Source organism: Heterocephalus glaber, unplaced genomic scaffold, assembly GCF_053883595.1.
Source record: "Heterocephalus glaber isolate CG9 unplaced genomic scaffold, H.glaber_assembly_v1.0 deba00001456, whole genome shotgun sequence".
Classification (NCBI taxonomy): Eukaryota; Metazoa; Chordata; class Mammalia; order Rodentia; family Bathyergidae; genus Heterocephalus; species Heterocephalus glaber.
The window spans coordinates 2,581,237-2,597,484 of record NW_028258304.1 but is presented as its reverse complement, the minus strand read 5'-3'; the positions used below and the strand labels follow the sequence as shown (position 1 = coordinate 2,597,484).

The following is a 16,248-nucleotide window of genomic DNA, read 5'->3' as shown; positions in this document are numbered from 1 at the left end:
AGGCAATTCAGCACCTTACCGAGACCTGTTTCAAAGTAAAAAATTAAAAAAAAAGGGCCGGGTATTTAGCTCAGTGGTGCCACTGCCTGCCTTGCAAGTGCAAGGGCCTGAGTTCGATCCCCAGTACCCCACCACCACCACGAAAGAAAAGAGAAAGAAAGAGCTGGGGATTATCACTCAGTGTGAAGATCCTGAGTTCAGTCCTTAGTACCACAAACAGAATTCTCTTCTTGGAATCTGATCTGTTGTGTATAAAGCTTTCTGAATCGATCCAATTTAATTCTTCCCTTCCCTTTTGACTTCTAAGACATTTGTCTTTTAATATTCTCAGATTTATCCATATTTTAATTTTACTTTTACTAGTATCCTGCTCCAATTTCTTGAAAAGTTATCTGAGTTTATTATAGTTCTTTGAAATGTCCTGATTTTTAAGAGTTGCTTTTTATATAGAGCTAAAATGATTTTTTCCCTCAATTTTCTCATGGCATTTGGTTGTCTCTATTAAAAACTAAAGCATTATAAACCTGTTCGGAAGGTAAGTGTACTTGGGCAGAGCTAACTGCCTGATGCACTTCAATTGTAGGGAGATTGGTGGCGAGTTATGGTTTATTTACAGGGTCTTACTATGTAGTCCAGGCTGTTCCTGAACTCACTGTGTAGCTCAGGCTGGCCTCAAACTTCTGGCTATCCCCCTGCTTCATTGCTTTAGCCTTCAAAGTACTGACATTACAGGGCCAGGCAGGTGCTGCCAAACTTTTTTTTTGTGAGGCCCTATCTTCTCTCTCAGGAGTCAGTTTTCCCATAGACGCATCCTCCCACATCTTGTATAGATCTGGCTGTTGGTATTTTTTAGAGCTGAACAAGAATAAGGAGCCAGCAAACTCATTTATATAGTAAACATGATCTGACACTATTTTCTAGACAGCATAGCCCAGTAAAGAAGTCTACTGCTTCCTTTTATACTTGGATTACTGTTAGAGTAACTTCAGCCTCCAACTTCAGAGGACATAAATACTGCTTAATTTTGGCAAAAATCTCATCTCTGAAGGTAGTGATGCAGACAACTGAATAGAGCAGAAATTTTTAATAACTGAAGGACACTAAAGGAATTCTACTATAAATACTTGTAAGGATTCATGTTTGGTTAATCTCTTGCCATAGATGAAGTCTCCAAAAAAAAAAAGGGGAAAAAATACCCTATTCAATTGAGACATACTCATTTTAATTAAGGCCCTTAAATTAAAACCCACAGTTTTAGAGCTATGTTCTTCAAATTCTAAACACAACAAGGATTGGAAGAAAATGCACAAAGAAATACAATGGTACCTCGGGTTCACAAACTTAATTCTTTCCACAACTGCATAAACTTGCAATTTGGGTGCAACCAGAATTGGAGAATAAATTCTGTGATGAGAATCGTGGAAATAACTGTTTGTGAACCAAGGTACCAGTGTAATTGCTTTTAGAAATCATCACTCTCTCATTTAAAAGGTTTGCTTTTTCACTTTCTATAAACACATTTTGTTTTTCAAATTTAACTGTAACCTCAGGAGCACCCTACATTACTGAGTAAATCTAACAACTTTGTAAATGCAATCTAGGCCTGAAATGCTTTTTAAAGTGAAGCAGAACTATAATGCATATATAAAAGGAAGATGAACAAGCATAGAGATAAAAGAGAATAAAAATTAAAACGTGAATCTCATTTTCAACACAGATGATATTAATAAGGAAAATGAGACTGGCTCTGTAATTAAGTGTACAAAATGCAAATTCTTTGTGGTATTAAGCAGTAACCCAATGTAAACCATGGTTTCCAGAGTAAGATTTAAAGTATATAAATAAATATCAGAATGAATAACAATATGGCTAGACCAAAGTGAACAAAATTCTCACACACAATAATCACTGCAAGAAGATTCCACGGGTTATAGAAAACATAAAGGAACTTTAATATCCAAACAGGGTAAAGAATTTTGGATTAATGACCCATTTGAGAGTGAATCACTTTAGGCTCTTTACAGTATCCGAAAGTAAAATCTGAATGCATATTGCAAAGAATGAAATCACTTTAAGAACAATTTCCTTACCTGATACTAACACCAGTATAATTTTTTAGACTGAAAAATATCTTTAAATCATTTGCTTTAACACTAAGATTTAAATCAAGTTTGCAATGTTTCTGAAATGTGCAGTTGTTCAGTAGTAACCTTTTCATCACGAATACTGGTACCACTTCTCAAAAAGTAGTCAATGTACATTTTAAGATTTATACAGTAAGAAAATATACTGGCTAATAAAAACTATTACTTGAGATAGCGAAAATGAATGGAAAACTGTACTTTTATTCAGATTAAATTACTTTTCCCCAACAATTCACCCTGCAGTCCATGAGCTATATAGCAAATAAAATCTTTTTTTTTTTGTAAGAGAAAAAATGAGGGTCCTAAAATAGAAACATAAGTCAGAAGAACCTAAAAATAGTTTCCTGATATTTATTTACTTTTGAGTATTTCATTTAAGCTGCTTTTGGTTGCATGCCCTGATTTGTAGAAGTTAACAAGGAAATAAAATTTCCATGTATTCCAAAATTTTACTCATCTCCCACAAAGCAACTTTTAATGTATCAACACTTAAAAATACACAGTGACTTAATGAAACATCAGTATAACTGCATAGAATTGAGCTCCAAAGAATGATAAGCTGTTTTTCCTGGGCTCTGGTTTAAAAGGTATTGGCTTAGAGACCAGCTTAGAATCCTTTGCTCCTACCTGGAAGATACAGGCCAGGAAGCTCTTAAGATTTCACAGACCTTTGTTGCTGTTGTTGTTAAGTAAATTGCTGGGAGCTCTCTGAAGGTCTTAAAAACCATCAACCACTCAAATACATATACTGGGGACCCTCTGTCTCTGCGAGTTAAGGAAGAAGATGGTTTCTGACCTTCACTGAAAACCAAACCAAACCATCTCCTACAACTCTTCTAAGAGACTGAAATGTACTAGGAATTTCAAAGCTAGAATAATGCCATCAAACAGTAAGCCTCTTAATGCTTGGAGCCATCCTGCCCTTTCTCTCCCATTGGGAACTCCAAGAAAACAGGTACCAAAAGAATAAAAATGATGATTGCACTGAGGATTTTCTTCTTTGAAGGCTGTTTTAAGGAGGTAGGATTTTAAAGGGTTTTTTGTTGTTGTTGTTTATCTTTTGGCCTCTGAACATTTAAAAAATGCTTTGCCTAGCTGGTCCTTTAGGCTAATTCTGGAGTTTACAATGAACCCCAAGCCTGACATAAGGATATTCTACAATTTCACAGCTACCACTTATTTGTACACATTAAAATTCACTTGATTTACTCTTCTGAAGTAAATCTAACTAGAAAATGGAAAATTAATATATTCCTTTACATACAACTTTTGTGTCTCAAAATTCTTGAAAAACAAGAGCAGATGACTTTGTACTCAAAAGCTACCAAAGTGTGTATTTGATATTCACATGCAAACAACTTAAAACTTATAAACTTCATGTCAAGCCTCCATGTTGCCTTTAAGAAGGAAACGACATACAAAGTTTGCTAACTGTGCAAAATATTAAATTGCTAAAACATTTTACATAATGAAATAATACATGTAAATGTAGAGGTTGACACAGGAAAGTAACATGGCATAAGAACTTATCACATTTCAGAGATTTTCTTTAGTAACAAGGTTTGTTTTTACAGTTCCTGGTACACAGCAAAGTTTATCACAGAAGATATAAATCCTTTTAAACAAATCCAACAGGGAATTCTTGAGGCACCTTCTCATATAAAACACAAGATGAATGCAATTATCAATTCATCTGAGAAAAGTCTTCAATTTAAGTGAACATCATTTTTTTCCATTTAAGTGTATTTTACAGAACTTTAATAAGGCAAGACAAATTTTTGAAAAATGTAAATACAAAATGATGCAAATCTAATAATTTATATTTAAAAACCCTAAAGGGATAACAATGGAAATGAGATTACTCAAACAATGCATTTTTAAAAACCTAAAACAGAATTGTGCAGAAGCAGAAGGTTACAAAGAACTTCGAGACTTTGCACAGTTTTGGTTTTTCTTCTGGTTTTTTTTTTACATCTTTATATTACATGTTTTAAATCATGTCAGAAATGCAAACTAGAACTGCATACTACTTTAGTGGAAAAAAGTTCAACATTGTGCAATTTTCTGCCTCTTACTTTTAAAAAAAAGTGGCAGCAATCCCTGCATTTGTATTTGAAACAAGGATCTGAGAAACTTTATCAAAACAGGTAATGAAGGCAAAAATTGGCAGACATCCAGCATCTTGTTTCTTTTTAAAACAATGTGGATGATAAGTAATTTCATGATTAAAAATGAATCTTTTAAATAAATACATTGTATCTGATATTTGCACTGACTGATTTGATAAATCTTTAAGTAAACAACGGCTTCACTACACTCCCTGTAGCCTCAAGCCACTGGCTTTAGATTCTGGAGTCCTTTTTCACTGGGTTTCATACCCTGCCACTCGATACCCCGCAGGTTGATTAGGCAACATGCTGCCATTCTGCCCCTGAGGCGGCTGTACTCCATAATTTGGTCCCATCCAAGGTGTAGAAGACTGTGTCTGACTGGTAGAGAATGTGAAAGAAGCAGAGGGGCAAGGAAATGCACTGGTTAAAACAATGTGATGCCAAGAACAAGTTAACAAATACACGCGGAATGGGAAATACACTTATAAGAAAAATTGGAGCTAGGGATTTAGCTCAGTTGTTTCACCGCCTGGTGCGCAAGCGCAAGGACCTGAGTTTGATCCCTGGTACCAAAAAAAAAAAAAGAAGAAAAACTGCTATGCCAGGGAAAGCAGTGGCATAAGTAAAAACTTTTTCTTTTCAAAACAAGCATCCCCATAGATTTAATTAAGGCAGTTAAATTTTGTGAGAAATACAGCTAAGAAAATACCCTTAACCTATTATGTTTATTCCCTTTGACCTCAGGAAAACCCATCTCTCATCTCAGAAAGGAAAACTGTCCATCTCCATCTGGGTTGGACATGTGATAAGCAAGCTTCTACCTGAAAGAAACTCCATCACCAAATACAGTAGAACTAGCAATTATGTTACTGGAAGAAATTAACAATTATTAGTGTATGTAAATTCACAAATTTTATCATTACAAATATAAGGTAATTTTTAACCTGCAAAGTATTTTTACTTCCAGCCTGTTTTTCAGAAATGTAAGTAAAATGGTATAATTTAGGGTATAAAAAGAAGCTTGCCATCCAGGAGAAAACTGTGAGTGTGTTCGGATGCTGGTTGCCAGAAGCCACACAGAGTGAGGTTCAATTAATGCTAACAAACGCTCTTTCTCAATGAAAATATATGTATTCAAGAATAACTAAAGGAGTGCTGGGGATTTGGCTCAGTGGTTCTGCTGCCTGTTTTGCAACCGCAAGGTCCTGAGTTTGGTCCCCAGTACAAAAAAAGAGAATAACTAAAGGAACCATTAGTCATGTGAAAGGCTTAACATTTATTAAGCACTTACTTTCTCACAAAAAATTATTCCATTTATTACCAAACATTACTAAAATTTGTATGACCCTGATTATACTTCAAGGCAAAAAAAAATTTTTTTTGAGATAAGGTCTTGCTATGTGCAGGCTGGTCTTGAACTCACTATGTGGCCTAAGCTGGCCTCAAACTCATAGCAATTCTCCTGCCTCAGTCTCCCAAGTGCTGGGATAACAGGCATGTGCCACCACACCCGGCTTCTAGGCAAATTTCTAAAGAGACATATTTAAAGAACTATAAATTAAAAACTATTCTAAATTAAGTCCTTTATAGGTTAGTTATATTTTTCGTGTGTTTTTTTTGGTACCGGGGATTGAACTCGGGACCTTGCGCTTTCGAGGCAGGTGCCGGAACCACTGAGCTAAATCCCTGGCCCTAGGTTAGTTATATTTTATTGTACATAGTAGGGTCACATTACCTACAGAATACTTAAAATTTCTTTTTAATATTTTTAAAGGTTAATAATGGAAAAGATCAAATATGCTTACTTAAATCCCTGCTGGTTCCATGCTTGGCCATACATTCCATACGCAGGTACCTGCCAACCATTAGGCATATATTGGCCAATCTGTTGTGCATTTCCATACCACTGGCCCCACTGGCCATAAGGTTGTGGATATCCAATTTGATTCTGCTATTAGAAAAAATTATAACAGATATTTCAGTACTATTTTAAGTTGTTTGTATATATATAGCCCTGATACACCAAAAACGGTTGAAACATTAGGGACATCATTATAATTAAAATGACAGGATAAACAGAATTTAGTAAGGAACTGCTACAAAAATAGTAACGTCATATTGCTGTAATGCTACAAGATGCTCTATGTGGCAGTCTTTTTCTTTTTTTGGTACTGGGAATTGAAACATTTTATTTATTTAAGTTTTATTTTGCTCATTTCTATTCAATGGTTGTTTATTTTACCTCAGTTATTTTTTTCCCCTCGGTACCAGGAATCAGACTCAGCATCTTGCACTTGCCAGGCAGGCACTGCACTGCTGAGCTACATCCCTAGCCTTTGTGGCAGTCTTTTTAAGGCAGTGAGTAATGCTCCTATAATAAAAACTGTATTTAGTACAATGTTTACATGTTTGGTAATCCATCCACGATTGTTTCCTTTAGGTTGGGAAGGTACAAAGATAACTTATTCTTCTGTTTGGTTTATTTAAAAAAAAAAGAAATCTATACAGGGGCCGGGGATTTAGCTAAGTGGTGCTGCTGCCTGCCTTGCAAGTGCAAGGTCCCGAGTTCGATCCCCAGTACCAAAAAAAAAAAATTTTTATATAGGTTAGCATTTTTTTACTCTCACTTCTATCTTCCACTCACCAATCTTTGTGGGATCAGACAATCTTTGTCTGACCACTATAGCACCCTGGAAAAACAAAAGGCTGCTAAATCAAGAATAAAATGCCAAGGCTCTAAATATATTTATTATAGCTTTATTTTTTATTCAATTGAGTCAAACATACTTGTGACTTCTCCAAGTAGTAAGTGGATAAATCTGCGAAGTATTAAAAAAAGATTTAAGACTCTGTTAGGTTTGTCGGAGGATTTTAAAATCCACTGTGTAAGTGTGACTCAAATGAGGTGGTTACACTCATATCACCACTGCAATCCATGAAACATCACTCTGGAATTATAATACACATAGGAAGAGCCCTTATATTCTCTAAATTGAGCTAGAAACTTATTAAGAAAAATTATCAATAAATCTTCATTTTAAAATAAACATTATTAGCCCAGAAATTATTTTCCAAAGGACCGCCTCACCTGTTGCACAGGATTTATCATATCAAGAGTTTCTTTGCCCCAATAGCATTTCACAACATGACCTTCAATTGTAGTACCATTAACAGAAACAATTGCATGTGCTGCACTTTCATGGGAATTGAACCTATTGGAAACAATATTAAGAATCATCAATATAAATTCTTTTAAATATTTATGAATGAAACATTTTTTAAAAATGAAAGAAACATTCCTTTAAAAGTAAGGTGAGGCTGGGGATTTAGCTCAGTGGTTTCGCCGCCTGCTGCGCCAAGTGCAAGGACCCAAGTTCGATCCCCAGTACAAAAAAAAAAAAAAAACAAAACAACCTAAGGTGAAATTTTTTTTTTGGTGAAACTTAAAAAGAAAATATAGTTCTATTTCTTGCTGAAAAAACAAAAACAAAACCAAAAAAAATAAATCATGTACAGGTACAAAGTCCCTATGATGAATGTGATCATTATGTATATCTAAAATATACCAATAAACTTAATTAAAAAAAAAAGAAAATACAGTTTTATTTCTTGCTGAAAAAAAAAACAACAAACCCCAAGGAGAATTCCTAAGAAAATCACCAAGTTAAATATTCAAAAATATTTGAGGGGAGAAACTTTTTGGAAGAAAAATCCAAATGGATGTGGTGGTACACATCTAAGAGCCCAGCACTCTGGGAGGCTGAGACAGGAAGATCTCAAGTTTGAACCCAGTCTGGGGAATTTAGTGATAAAGTAAGATCCTGTCTCAAAATAAAAAATTTAAAAAGGGCCAGGATGTAGTTTACTGTGAAGGGTCTAGATTTAATTCCCAGGACCACAAAGAGTAAAAAAAACCCAACCTTACCGAACAAATGAATATCCTTTATCTGGAAAGACTCGAATTTCCATTATTTGTCCAAACGGTGAAAAAGTCTGACGCATTAGCTGTTCTGTTAGAAAAATAAAAACAAGAAACCAGAATAAGTTATATTACAATCCTACCAATACCAAGTTTCTTGGTTTAAAAATTAATTTCAACATGCCACAAGTAAAACTCTCATACCTGTTAGCCCAGAAGTGACACCTCCACAGTACACAGTACAGTTGCTTGGACTAGACTGACTCACAACCTCATCATATGACAGCTGTTTAGTGTTTGCTGGGAAGAAAAAAGTTTTATATCTTTAATTCCTTAGACAAAATGTTCAGTATTAACTACTGTAATGGCAGTATTTACCTTGATCAAAATGCTTACAAAATACTTATTACATTCAAGTTTAGGATTAAACCTCCCCCAAGAATGTCTAAAAAATTACCCAGCATTCTCTATTTAAGAGGAGACTTAACATTAAAGATAATATAATTTATTACTTAAAATCACAAAAATGAAAACTAAGTACATTTTTGAACAGTAGTCTTGATTTGCTTCTCATCTATTTCTGCAATAAGTCTCCGGGAACAGGTCTAACATTTAAAATCTAGTGTATCTTTCTCCAAAATTCCACATTTCCTTTTCTTCTCCAATACACCTACACTCATATGTACTCTTGGGAGCTGGAGGCTTTCGGGTTGCCCAGTTAGTTCTGATTTGTCTTCCACCAAGCCACTGGCCACCCATCTGTTGAATGGCGTTTTCGGCATCCTGTTCCGCACAACATTAGAAACAACAAAGAATCCACTGTTAGTTGATGTTCAACAACTCTTAACAATAAAGAAAACTTGGTGCTTTTCACATATGTTGTTAAAAGTGAAAGTGCTTTACAAAACATACAATATGTAACAGATTTACAAAAATGCAATGGTGCTTTTAAATTATCTTTATTTGGAAACAGTCCCTTTGTTAATCATCTTTGTGTGTGTGCATCTGTCAGGGTCTTATTACGTAGTTCAGGCTGGCCTCAAACTTGCAGTGATCCTTCTGCCTCAGCTTCCCCGGTGCTGAGATTACAGGCATGCACCACCACACAAGACTTATCATCTGAAAAAGTCTGGAGTTCCAAAGTCCTAAGGAGGTAGCTAGCATAAAATACATGTAATAATTCAGCCTAACATGAATAAAACTCTTACTTCACACAACCCAACAAGCTTGTTAATGACACTACTTGGTTTCTCATTAATTCAACAAATAAATCCTGAGTACTTTCCATGTTCTAGGCACTATGTTAAGAGCTAGGGATACACTAGTGAAGGACACATAGCCTCTTAGATTCTTGGATTGCTCTTATATCCTTTTGGGGAGCAAAATACAATTACAATTACAAACTGAGATTCATGCAGTGATAGAAACAAAAGGCTAGGACTAGGGACATAGCTCAGTGGTAGAGTGCTTGTCTAGCATACATTAGGTACTGGGTTGGATCTCCAACTTTTTTCTTTTTTTTGCCCCATCATTTTTTTTTTTTTGGTACTGGGGATCGAACTCAGGACCTTGTGCTTGCGAGGCAGGTGGCAGCACCACTGAACTAAATCCCTGGCCCTGTTCCATCATTTTTGAAATGACATTTATTCTAAGATTGAGATGAGTATAAACTAGCATGGTCAAAATGATGGGGAAGAAAGCTTCAGAAGACAAGAAAGCACTTCAGTATTAAGGCAGGAAAAAGTTTGGAAAGAATGAGAAGTTCATGGAACAAGACTAGTTTCAGTAGAATCTAGTGAGCAAAAAGGAAGGGTGTAAGAGAACAAAACCAAAAGATTTTACTTTTTTGTAACAAGGTCTTAATATGCAGCCCAGACTGGCCTCAGCCTCCCAAAGGCTGGGATTACAAGTGTGCACCACCACACCCAAATCAAGAAAGATATATTTCTTTTATAGGTTTGTCAGTTTGTCTTTTTGTGGAGCTGGGGACTGAACCCAGGCCCTTGCACATGCTAGGTAAGTGCTCTACCACTGAGGTACACTTCCAGATCTTGAAATGAAAATAATTAAAATAAGGCATTGTCACGATTTGATTTGTTTTTTCTGAGCTGGGGATATAGATCAGTACTAAGAGTATACTTGCCCAGCATCCATAAGGCCTTGAGTTTTATCTCTTGTACTGCGATAATACAACACAACATAATACAAAACAAAAGGCCACTCTTAGTGTTAGGAGGAGAAAGATTCAAGAAGACAATGGAAAAAGACATTTTATGAGGCTATTGCAATACTCTAGGTTTAAAAAAATGTTGGTGGGCCGGGGATTTAGCTCAGTGGGTCCGCTGCCTGCCTCACAAGCACAAGGTCCAGAGTTTGATCCCCAGTACCAAAAAAAAAAAATGTTGCTGACAGGTGGTAGCAGTGGATAGAATCTAAAAGGAGAGAATGAGGTAGGAGGACGACACAATAAGCAAAAGGGGACTAAATGAAGATAACTCTTAGATTCTTACTTGAGAAGCTAGAAGGCTGATACTAGCTTTTACTAAATTACAAGATTGGGAGGGAGAAGAGGAACAGGTATGAGTATTGAAGGGCTCTGTTTAAGACATGGTAAATTTAAATTGTAACCCTCGTACTCTGGGAGGCTAAGGTAAGAGGATCACAAGTTCAAGCCCAGCCTGGGCAATCTAATGAGAACTTGTCTCAAAATAAACAAAACACCAAAAAGGACTGGGGGGTACTTTGGTGCAAATTCCCTGAGTTCAATTGCCAAGGTCAGGGAAAAATAAAAAGACATGGTGAATTTAAGACACCTGTGAGACATCTAAATGAAGACCATTTGACTCTAGGTCCTATGAAATATGCATCAATAATGAAATTTATATAGAAGTCTATATTCCATAATTTCAAATGGGAAAAATGAGTTCCTAGCTCACCCTAACTCATAACTTATTTCCCAAGTTGTACTAGAAAACACACCATAGGGCCGGGGATTTAGCTCAGTGGTTTCGCCGCCTGCTGCGCAAGCTCAAGTACCCAAGTTCTATCCCCGGTACCAAAAAAAAAAAGAGTAGGAAAGAAAACACACCATCAATCTATGAATTAATACTCTAAGGAACTCAGATTGTGTTTACCAGTCCAATGTATAAAGTATTTTTTTTTTCCTTTCCAAAATACTATGCTGAGAATAACAAGTAAAATTACACTGTCATAATTTTTATTTTCTCATCTCACAGGAAAAGAAGTCTTGTAATTGGTAGGTGGGATGCATCATGTATATGGTTGAGCTTTCAAGGCAGGTGGCAGACCCACTGAGCTAAATCCCTGGCCCAAGAAAAAACTTTTACTGTCTCATTCTAAGGCACTCTAACACAGAAAGTATAGTGCTTTTGTACTTACTATACACAACCACTAATCATAATAGAGGACAGTAAAATTTAAGATTTAATGAAACCTTGACGTATACTGCAAAATTTGTGCATATAAATCGTCCCACTATGCAGTCTTGTACTTTTTTTATCTTGATTCAATCTCCTGGAGAATTTATTTGTAGTCTTATATTTTTGTGTGATCCTGATGCATTTAACTGCTTTCAATATTCAGTTATTATATTAAAAGATTTAAAGCCCTTTATTATTTGAATTGGCAATACATTTACAACACAAGTAAGACACAAAACTGGGCATGGTGACACACTCTAACCCCAGATAAAAAATGGAATGGGATACAGTTCAATGTGAAGGCCTTACATTCAATTCTTAGTACCAACTGAAAAATAACACAAAACACATCACACAAATATATGTCCTCTTATTTTTTTTACATAAATCAGCTTTTCACCTCATACATGGAATTCTCTTTATAATCATACCACAGTATCCTTCCTTTTCTCTGCAAAAACCAGAAATTTAAAGTATAGGCAAATTGATGTTCAATAACCAAAGGAAAACATGGTTATATCTCAAATGTATTAGTATATAATTTTTTTTTTTGGTACCAGAGATCGAACTTGGGGCCTTGCGCTTTCGAGGCAGGCGTTGGAACCACTGAGCTAAATCTTCGGCCCAATATATAATATGTTAAAAAGCTCTCACCCATCAGAGTACTTTCTTAATTTTTTTGTTTTTTCAGACAGGGTCTTGCTATGTAGTTGAGGCTGACCTTGAACTCACTATTCAGCCCAAGCTAGTACAATCTTGCCTCAGCTTCCCACCTCCCACGTGCTAGGATTACAGGCATATGTCACCATACCAGGCAGTATTTTCTTACTTTTTAATTACCATGAAAATATAAAAAAAGGAGGTACTGAATTAAATTCATAAACAAGATTTTCTTTCGTTTTTGGTGTTACGGACTGACCCAAGGGCCTCAAACATGCTATTTGTGCTCTACTACTAAGATACCTCCAGTCCCCTTAAATAAGATTTTTTCAACATCTACTTTTGGCTGATAATCTAAACATCTTCTGTTTATAATTTATGAAAAATTTAATCCATACTTTGCACGTATCAGGTGCTAAACATATGCTGAATAAATGAATAGGAGAAAGAAGATATCTTCTTAGGGTGCTAATTATCAGTGAAAAAAAATTAATAATTAAAACAGTGTTAAAAAAAAAAAAAAAAAAAAACCAAAAAACCCGAGTGTTTCCATTCTTTATTCTTTTTGTTGTTGTTGTTACTGGGGATCGAATGCATTCTTTACACTTATAGCATTACACATGCACTTCTGATTGAGCTCACCCATTTGTTGAAAAAGGAGACAAAGCCATATCCCTTAGACTTTCCTGTTGCCATGTCTTTTACCACTCGAGCATCTCTGCAAACAGAAACAATCAGAAGTTTAGGTTTGCTAACTGTCCTCTGGATATAAAATGAGAATTTCATACACAACTCATTTTCATGTTTCACCATCATTAAAGTGAGCCTTTAATGAAAATGTACCTTTTACTATAAAATTTATCATGTATCAGCAAAAGAGGCTTTATAGACATGCAAATCAATAATTCTTTTCCCTCTTTTTTTTAGTTTTTTTGAGACAGGATCTCACTATGCAGTCCAGGCTAGTCTTGAACTCACTATGTAGTCCAGGATGGCCTTGAACTTGTGGTAATCCTCCTGCCTCAGCCTCCCAAGTGCTGGGATTACAGGCATGCACCACCATGCCCGGCAGTAATTTCTTAAATATATGTACATATTATACAGAAATTGCCTCCCATTTCAAAATGTTTTTTATAATTTTATATATTAAGCATGGTGAAAGTAGCTATTCATATGCATTACTACTTAACCACTTAAAAGTTTTCCAGACACAATAAATGAATGGCTTTCTTTAACCATGCAACTTATAATTTGCTATTTGATACCATATTCTACCTAATCATTAAAAAAATAAAATAGAAAACTGGAAACTAAAAGAATTTAAAAATTATATATTTCCTAAACTAATTAAATTATTTCATTTTCTCAAATCAATCTACACCCCCATTTTGGGCTAGGGTAAAGTGAAAACTTGATATTTCAGAAATGTTAAATCATTGAAGAAAAATACTAAATACACACTTTAGTTTTAAGTTATATAAGAAAGATTTTATACTGAATTTTATAATAGCATTCATATTAAGATTGATTGGAAACTACAAGATAATAAAAGCAAAATTTTAAAAAAATCAGAAAGTAAAAAAGCACGCCAACATTTATCCACTGTGAACCGTAGCTTGTAGTTAGCCAGGGCAATTCTGTCCATTCTTCAGAGACACTCTGCAAAATAACCAGAGCCCTATTATTTGAGATTGAGTAAAAACCCAGCCATGATAGCTAAAACTCCATACCTCAAAAAATTGGACTCAAATTGTACTTCACAGGCAATCTGCTTTTAAGTTAGCCAGGTATGTCACAATGCTTGTTCTCTCAGGACACATGAACAAAACAGGCACTTTTACAACAAAAACCCAAGTCAGAAAGCCATGCAATGTAATTTTATATTAATTAAAGTATACATAAGCATATTTTAGACTAACTTAGGGGTGATTTATTAAGCGCAGTCAAAATGACAAGGAGGTGCTGGTGAAAAGGGAAAGTTAATGCAAGTCACTTCACAATATATAAAAATACTTCTTAAATTATCTATATGGTACACATGCATTTAATTTGGTAGCTTATACACTTCTATCCCAAAATTTGCTGTGTCACCTTAGATTTAAGAAACAGGAAAAGTTTAAGTTGTGTGAAAAAGGGAAAGTACTTTTTCATACTAAATAGTTTAACTGGCCACCATTCATTATAACATTTTCAGTAAACCAAACACTGCTTTAGTAACCCTATAAAGAATATCTAACTAGGGCCAGGGATTTAGCTCAGTGGTGCTGCTGCCTGTCTCACAAGCTCAAGGTCCCGAGTTCGATCCCCAGTACAAAAAAAAAAAAAAAAAAGAGTATCTAACTATAATGAGAACCCTTCAACATACAGCTGTCAACTTATGTATTTTAACAACAATTATAAAAATCAGGAAAATAAGGTACCCGTTGCCAAATGGTTCTTTTAAATTTAGGAAAGCTAACACTTTGCATGACTAAATGCAAGCCATGCATCAACTAAAAATGATGAAATTTAAAGAAAAGCCTTACCAAGAAAAAAAAAATGCATACATCAGTAATTGTGGGACCACAAGAAAATTCAGACTAAAAATGATACCAATATACTGTATTCAACATAAAGAAATTATCAGGGCCAGGGATTTAGCTCAGTGGTTCTGGCGCCCGCCTCACAAGCGCAAGGTCCCGAGTTTGATCCCCGGTACCAAAAAAAGAAATTATCAATCCATGATTAAAATAATGAAGCTGCTAAAATTAGGTCATTTAATTTAAACTTACCAATTACTACCCAATCTTTGTATAATCCCAAACTAAAATTCCCATTTTAAGAAAACCTACTTAAATCAAAACTCATTTAACAAAATAGCTGCTTAATCTGTTTAAAATGCTAGAAAAAATATTTTCTTTTCAAAGCTTCAGGAAATGTCAGTCCAGAAATCTAGTCAACTCTTACTTATTTCTCTCTAAAATGTTCTCTGAAAAAGCAGCAGGAAAGATCTAGAATAGGGTTCTTAATCCCTTATGGTCCTGTAACTACTCTGAGGATTGGATGAAACTTAATATAAAGATTCTGCACAACAAAATGAAAGCTTCCAAAGTTTTGCATATAGAACCCTCGAGGAGCCAAATATTCAAGTCTAGATATCTGAAAGCAAGCTAACCATTACTGAAACACTAAAGCAGATAAGAGAACCAAGAAATTAAAACTTTATTTTCTAATCAATTCCCACAAAGACAAATCTCATCTAATAGAAGAGTCCATTTATAAGCCCCAATCTTGAAGTTGGTCACTCCTTAGTCACTATGCATTTTCATCCTCTTACCAATGAACTACAACTCTTCAAATGAAAACTCTTAAAATTCATCGTCAATGCTACTGGCATTTACTTTCCACCATTCTCAACTCCTAGTTTTTGCTGTTGGTCTGTTCAACCCAAACCACAACCAACACTTCCTTTTTTTTTTTGTACAGGGGATCAAACTCAGGACCTTGTGCTTTCGAGTCAGGTGCAGTGCCACTGAGTCAAATCCCTGGCCCTAGCACTTTCTTTTTACCACTCTTCTAGCTAAAATAATAAAAAGCAACCAGAAACCCAAATTTTTTTTTCTAAATTCAACAATTACTAACTATTATAAAAAACCTTGTTATTCTTTCTCTAATATGGGATGCTTTTCAAAATATTAAGAGTTCTATTATGAATGCTACCTTGAATAAAGATACTCAGAAAGGGCCTAAATATATGATTAATATCAAATGCAAGCAAGACAGTGCTTTACAAAAACTATAAGGCACTATTTTTATTAACATTTTTTTAAAAAAGACAAAAACTAGGAAATAACATTTAACAAGTGCTTTTTAGACTGAATTGAAGGGTTTTTTGTTAAGTTATATTAGCACAAAATGCATGGTATCATAGAAGTGCCCAAATATTGCTTAGTCAAAGCCCAAGTTATTGAAGATTATTATCAAACTAGCAAAAT

At 35.0% G+C, this 16,248-nt stretch overlaps 1 protein-coding gene across 16 annotated transcripts in view; it reads right to left on the bottom strand.

Moving 5' to 3' along the window:
- Positions 1–1,928: 1,928 nt before the first annotated feature.
- The window catches only part of Tia1 (TIA1 cytotoxic granule associated RNA binding protein), a 34,850-nt gene continuing 20,530 nt past the window's right edge, over positions 1,929–16,248 (bottom strand). For 8 of the 16 annotated variants that reach the window (XM_004849911.4, XM_004849913.4, XM_013074072.3 and 5 more), the window contains 7 exons: positions 12,917–12,992; positions 8,849–8,957; positions 8,379–8,474; positions 8,181–8,265; positions 7,344–7,467; positions 6,061–6,206; positions 1,929–4,633 (listed from right to left, as the gene is read on the bottom strand). In XM_004849911.4, coding sequence (XP_004849968.1) covers positions 4,507–4,633; positions 6,061–6,206; positions 7,344–7,467; positions 8,181–8,265; positions 8,379–8,474; positions 8,849–8,957; positions 12,917–12,992 — 763 coding nt within the window. In that variant the 3' untranslated portion in view covers positions 1,929–4,506. Of the gene's footprint in view, positions 4,634–6,060; positions 6,207–7,343; positions 7,468–8,180; positions 8,266–8,378; positions 8,475–8,715; positions 8,958–12,916; positions 12,993–13,867; positions 13,934–14,004; positions 14,168–16,248 lie in introns of those variants that run through there. The other 8 variants (XM_021262493.2, XM_021262494.2, XM_087215949.1 and 5 more) reach the window with 5 other exon arrangements.